Source organism: Macadamia integrifolia, chromosome 13 (assembly GCF_013358625.1).
Source record: "Macadamia integrifolia cultivar HAES 741 chromosome 13, SCU_Mint_v3, whole genome shotgun sequence".
NCBI classification, from domain to species: Eukaryota; Viridiplantae; Streptophyta; class Magnoliopsida; order Proteales; family Proteaceae; genus Macadamia; species Macadamia integrifolia.
In genome coordinates this window covers 24,410,886-24,417,456 of record NC_056569.1, presented here as the reverse complement: position 1 = coordinate 24,417,456, position 6,571 = coordinate 24,410,886, and the positions used below count along the sequence as shown (strand labels likewise).

Genomic DNA, 6,571 nt, shown 5'->3' with positions numbered 1-6,571 from the left:
GAGCCCTTGTATATTTATGATTAACTCAAATGAAAGGGAATCCTACCACCCATTAATGAAGGGAATTGTTTTGATAATATTTGGACACTCCAATTAATCTAGTGTAACCTTTCGTACATGTGGAAATTCCTCATTTAAGATATGGTTGGGTCCTCCTTTTGTCTTTACAACGAAAAGGAAAAAGTCCTCCTTTTGTCTAGGTAAAAAGGCATGTGGTCCACCAGCTAATCTTTCTTTATCATTATTTTATTATTTTCATAACTTTTTGAGTACGTTTGGTTGCGAGGGGTATTTAAGAGGAAGAAAAATGGAATTTTAATACTTAGAAAAATAAATTTGTAATTATTGTCCCAATGCGGTTATATCATTAATTTTAAATTATTTCATATTTTGTTAGTAAACTTACTTTAATTTGCATCTAAAACCCTTTGTTATAATATGTGAAGTAAAAATTATATGTAAAATATATTATTACTAAATATGATTAAAAAAATAAAATAATTTACAAAATCACATGGGATCACGTGAAGGAATGGTCATAATTTTTTTTTCTCTTTAAGTATGAAAATTTTACTTCTTTTTATTTTTTATTTTTACTAACAATGGGTATCCAGACCTTCGGCTTGACTAGTCCCACAGGTCCATATTGACCTCACAATCGCATGGATCGAGTCATACTGGGGTTGAATGAGAACCATTTAACTTTCATTGAAAGCAGTGAAGAACACTAAACACCCCGTGTGAGTGACCTAAGGTGTACCTAGTGAGAATTAAACTTAGAATTTCCAAGTTTATGGCTCGTACCAAGTTTATTCTTCACTTCTCTTTCTTTTAATATCTGTTACAATCAAATCGGAGCGTGTATAATCCCTTATTTTCAAGGGACCTCAAAAAGACACCTTTGTCCCATTGAAAACAGACGTTCAGGGCGCCCCTCTACTTTGACTGAGAAGCCTTGAACAGGACGAGTGGACTGGTAGTGGAGCAAAGAGAGTTGGCATTTTCAACAATAAAGTGGGAAATGGATCTGTGAGGAAGATTCACAACAGGAGTAAAGAAAGTTCATATGTCACATTAAAGCGGGAAATGGAGAAGGATTTCATCAAGAAGAATTTTAAGAGCAGAGGCTGTGGAAATAGGAGGCGAAGTACTAGCTCAACTTGAGAAATAGGAAAGAGAAGAAACTCAACTTGAGTGCGAAAGTCGAACATGTGGGAAAGGAGAGAGATGCAGATCGGCCCAAGATTTTCGCTCATTCCATTTTTTGCCCATTTGCCTTTGCTGAATTTTGTGAGGATGTCACTCAGCAGCTGGATGATTATCTCATCAAGGGCTCTAATTTCCATTGCAGGTGATGATTATGTTGCCACCCTTAAATCTACTTAAGTATTTAAAGGAGTAAAGCATTAAAGAATTCCGTTTTTTTCTGAAGAGAAAAATTTAATAACCCTATATATCTTCTTGGATCATTCTTTTAGTTTTAGGTTTGGTTTTTGCCCAAAGCATGGTGAAGTATGGGATTATGTCCATACTGATGGTATACTTAACGGATGATCGGAATTTGAGCACATCAGATGCTGCAGTAACAAAGAATGTGGGCGAGGGGGTAGGAGCGATATTAAAGGTTGTCATGGCTCACATCACTTATGTTCATCTAAATCGTTTCCACATCATCTCCTCAGGCTTTTGGATCTATACCATGGTAAGTTCTTATCATTTTCACAGCTATACCATCGAACGCTTTCATACTTTTTTCTTGTGAATGAAATTATATTAAAGAAAAAATACAAATCCAAGCCACTTAGCTAATCAAAGGCCAGCCAAGACCCAATTTTTTTTTTTTTATACTCAGGGTGTCTGGATCTTTGATCCGACTAATCCCTAGGGTCACTGTGATATCGTTTACATAGGACCGGGTCAGTCTGAGATGGAAACTCTCATGCGGTGACCCCAAGAAATTAGGTGTAGCGGCGAAGATATTATCATGGGAACCGGCCAAGACCCAAAGAAATGAAGAACCAACAACCAAGGGGAGGGGAACACTGCATACTTAGTAATAATGTTTTTTTTTTTTGGGGGGGTGGGGGGTGGGGTGGGGGGTGTTTTCTTGTAACTAACCCGAATTTCTTTACACCCCCAATTTTATAATGAAGTATTTAATTATATGTCCACTTCATTAGTTGATTCTGGTCAAGTGATGATATCAAGTTATCAATGGGTCAGAGTTTTTTAAATGACCAAACTACCCTTGAGGAAGGGTAAACTTACCCTTTTACCCTTCATTGTAAAACCCCCAAATCAAATATAGGAGGGTTCTTTCTTCTTTACAAACCCTTGAAAAATAAACTTCAGCGATCCGATGAATGTTAAAACAGGTTCTGACGACCTACAAAATGACTTCGGTGAATAGCACCCTCTATTCATCAAAAAAATAAAAAATAGCACTCTCTCTCCCTTGGTTTTTTTGTGATAGAAAACTCATGATATCTTTAGCATAGGGCCAATAAATATAGACTTAGAAGAACAAATATGCCATGTGGTTAAGTGGCTAACCATCAATGGTGTAGTTGTCCAAGCTGTGCTAGCATTATAGTTCAAGCAATAGGTATAAGACTTTGACAATAAAAATTATATATTACAATATATAATTCTAAATCAAAGAATAACTTACTTGTTAAATTTGATCCACTGAAATGATGATAGTAATCTACCAATGTTCAACGAGCATAAAGAATTTATTCACTTAAACTCTATTTAGGCTAGATTATAGCATTTTTCGAGTAGAATTATCTAGTGCAATTGGTAGAGTGTGATGCGGTTAATTCCATCCTCCCAGAATGGCCCTCATCTCTCCATAGCCTATTTCTTTCCTTGGGTTGGCTTGTTTAGTTCTTCTCTGGTCGGGTTGGCTGCTTAGGGTCTGTTGTATCTGTTAGTTTTGTGTTTAAAAGAAAGAAAAGTTTTCTTCCATTGAAATTTCTATGTAGTAGGGCTTGATTCTGTGATGTGACTTGTCTGATCATGCTGTCATTATCCTACTTACTTCAAGTTTTTGCCTGATCAGACTGTTCATAATTTTTAGCTCATTTCTACGAAAAAAAAATAGTGTCCGAATCCTCTCCAGTGGCTGGGATGATGAGAAAGGCCTCCGACAGTTAGGAGGATATGCCCATTTGTTCAGGTGCCTGCCAGGGTCCTCCCAGTCACCCGATGCCTCTCTGGACAGCCTAGCCACCGAAGAGGATCTGGATCCAAAAATTTCAGTCACACATAGAGTGTTTATAAACTTAGGCTTGCTGGAGAGATTCTGAGATTGTATGTCTTCTACATCTCCACCGGTGGATAGCTACTAACCATTAGATGCTGCTGCAGGGATTGTATGTCTTATATGATAACTGTTACGCTAGTTATCAGGACCCCAACACCCTCAACGAGGATGCGGAGTGTGACAATACCATCGGTATGATGGGGCTCTATACTGGATTGGTCTGCATAACAATTGGGAGCGCAGGACAAGAATCTCGTTTGAAAGAATTCGTTCTTGAGCAGTTCAAAGGAATGTGTGGAGACAAAGAACGTGCAGAGACCATTCAAAAATTAACATGGTTCTTTGGTTCTGTACTTGGAATTATTGTCGCCATTTATATCAAATATCTAACCAAAACTTGGGATGCGGTCTTTGAAATTTCATGTTTAGTGATGGGAGGCTCACTTTTATTTTCCTTATCTGCCTTAAAATGGTACCACTATGGAGAATTAACTGAGACCTCTCTTAATCGTTTTTTGCGTGCTATGGTGGCTGTGCTCCTTAAGGGACTTTGCCAAGACCCTCTTGATGATACCAGTGATCAGCTCAATGAGAGAGATGCAGCAGTGCTTGATAATTCTGATTTCTGCAGGTGTAGTGTTATCTCTCTCTCTCTCTCTCCCTCTCGTTTGTCACACATGGGCTGTGGCCAGGTGACTCCGCTATCATGCATAACACGCCACTTAAAGCCAACTGGTTTCAAGATGGAAGTTTTAACACACTCACTCACTCACACACACTCACATTCTCTCTCTCTCTCTCTCTCTCTTTTGCTATACATATATATTTGTTTAAAATAATTTTTTTGATTTATTATTATTGTTGGTGTACGATGTCTTATATTCCGTTACAGTTTAATCCAGGAAGTACTGGTGCAAGCGTCTCGACTGGCAGGATGATGATCCTGCTAAACCTATGTGCATTGTTTATTCTTGTTTTTCCATTATATCGTTTTAGGGTTGCGTTTCTACAATTATTTGATTATTTTCACTGCCTTTCATTTCTGTTAACAGATGGTTGGATAAAGCAGCTATGGCTGAACCTTTAATGAGTATGAAAGAGCAAGAAAACAATTGGAGGGTTTGCACAGAGACAGAAGTAAAGGAAGCAAAAGTTATCATATCAACGGTTCCTATCTGGCCATCCATGTTACTGTATGGTCTAGTAAAAGCTACAGGGAGCACCTTCTTTATAGACCAAGCCTCCAACTTACAAAGCCCAATATTCAACAATATAGACGTTGCTATTGTTGCCCTTTATGTGATTCAGTCACTGTCCACTTCGGCAATCTGTGGTGTATATAAGCTGCTCCCAAAGAGGTTGAGGAAAGGAAGAACTGCACTAATTCGAATTGGTGCCGGATTATTTTTAACCATAATTTGCTTTCTCATTGCTTGGAGGGTTGAAATTCGAAGATTAAGTTCCGATAATGGCAATGGCATGAGCATATTTTGGGTAGTTCCCCAATTTTGCTTGCTAGGGTTTATGGAAGGACTAACAGAAGTTGGCATACAACAGTACATTTCTGAGCAAGTTAGTGCACCTGAAAGATCTGACAGTCCGACTGCAAGTGACTTGATGACTGGAATTGGAACACTACTTGGTGCTGTTTTGAGTCTTGCTTTTTCAAAAACCCTAGATCAAAGTCAGTTTGATAAGTATTACATGGTGATGATGATAGTAAGCGGTTTCAACTTCTTTTTATACTGTAGCATCTCAACTACGTCCAAATTTCTGATGAGGTACAAGACCAGGAGGATTGGATTGCTTACTCATGATCATGAGGGAGACGACCACAGTACTGATGTTGATGATGATGTTGAAGCTTCAACGGCACCATTAGACAGAGGCAGGAAAAGACTTCCAATATTCCAGACCATAATCAAAATTCTGAGGAATTCACCAAAAACCATGGGGAAATTAGTAATTAAATTGATTCCTGAATTTTGATTTTAGGAAGGAAAAAAAAAAAAAAAAACTTGGATTCTTTATTTTGAATTGAACCTAGCTCCTCCTCTTGCATGTATTATATATTTTATCCTATTAATTATATATACTGTTAGTGGTTTGTAATGTAATTATTAATTACCATCTCATTCTTATGATCAGTTACTGCCTTAATAAACAACACATCCCTATAAATGATGTGTACTCATGGATTTAGGTATCAATATCGGTCTTGGCCGATACTGATTCGATACCGATCTACGATTGGTGGTATCGGTCTGGATCGATCATTTCTACCCTTTTTTTTTTTATATAAAAATTAGCTTTTTCTGGTACTGTCTTACCTTTGATACCGATGCGATACCTGATCTTGGATCGGCCAAGAATTGGCATCATTCTCGACCATTATTGATATGATACCTATACCTAAAGCCTTGGGATAGGATTCTTCTCCATAGAGTCCATGAACCATAGAGTGATCTCACAGCTCGGGTGACCTCGAAACATGTGCCCAGGTCCTCCCAGATGTGGGATAACTATCTGGTCCCTGGGCTCTATAGAGAGGATCCGGATCCAAAACCTTCTATGTATTTTACCCCGAATATCATCTAGGACTGGAGGCCTTTGAAATATTATTAGTAAAAGTGGAAACAGTATAAGGGGTACATAATCCGCCTTACCCCCAACCCAAATAATAGAGGCACTCCCACTTTCAAAGCACAACTAAAAAACCCAAAGAAAAATTAAGTACATTAAAAAATTGGCCCACCTAGTTTTATCTTTCCTAATGATTCGGCTAAGGTCTTTATTAAGATTTTGGTCATCGAGAAAAATAGAATCCATAGCGAAAATTCTAAAGCACATGCCAAGTTTGCCAACCAATCCACCGCCTATTACTCTCCTAGCAAGAGACAGAGATTCGTGTTTGAAAGAGTCACATAGAGTTATAACCTCTTGAAATCAATACCAGCAACTCCATTGCTCAGATAACCTACTAGATATTAAACTCACAATCAAGGTAGAATCGGAGCTAATAAAAAAAATATGAGAAACACGTACATATCAATACATAACCTTAATCCATCCTTCAAAGTAGGCAGCTCAACCACAGAATTAGAACAAACACCATAGAGACTAGAGAAAGCCGCAAGCACCGTGCCATCCTAAATATGATGAGAACTCCCCTTCCGTTAATACCAGGGTTTCCTTTGCTACATCCATCTGTTGTAACCCGGCAGTCACTGAGAGGGGCGGTGAATCAGTGAGTCTAATTTCAATCCCCAAAACCTGTCTGATATCTGACACGGCAAACCTTGA

General features: G+C 38.2%; 1 protein-coding gene across 1 annotated transcript; it reads left to right on the top strand.

The window, feature by feature from the left end:
- Positions 1 to 987: 987 nt before the first annotated feature.
- LOC122059316 (protein NRT1/ PTR FAMILY 5.6-like) lies at positions 988 to 5,385 on the top strand. The gene is made up of 4 exons (XM_042622037.1): positions 988 to 1,351; positions 1,479 to 1,702; positions 3,373 to 3,899; positions 4,321 to 5,385. The coding sequence occupies exons 1-4, from the start codon at positions 1,210 to 1,212 to the stop codon at positions 5,255 to 5,257; spliced, it is 1,830 nt and encodes a 609-aa protein (XP_042477971.1). The 5' UTR covers positions 988 to 1,209; the 3' UTR covers positions 5,258 to 5,385.
- Positions 5,386 to 6,571: the final 1,186 nt, after the last annotated feature.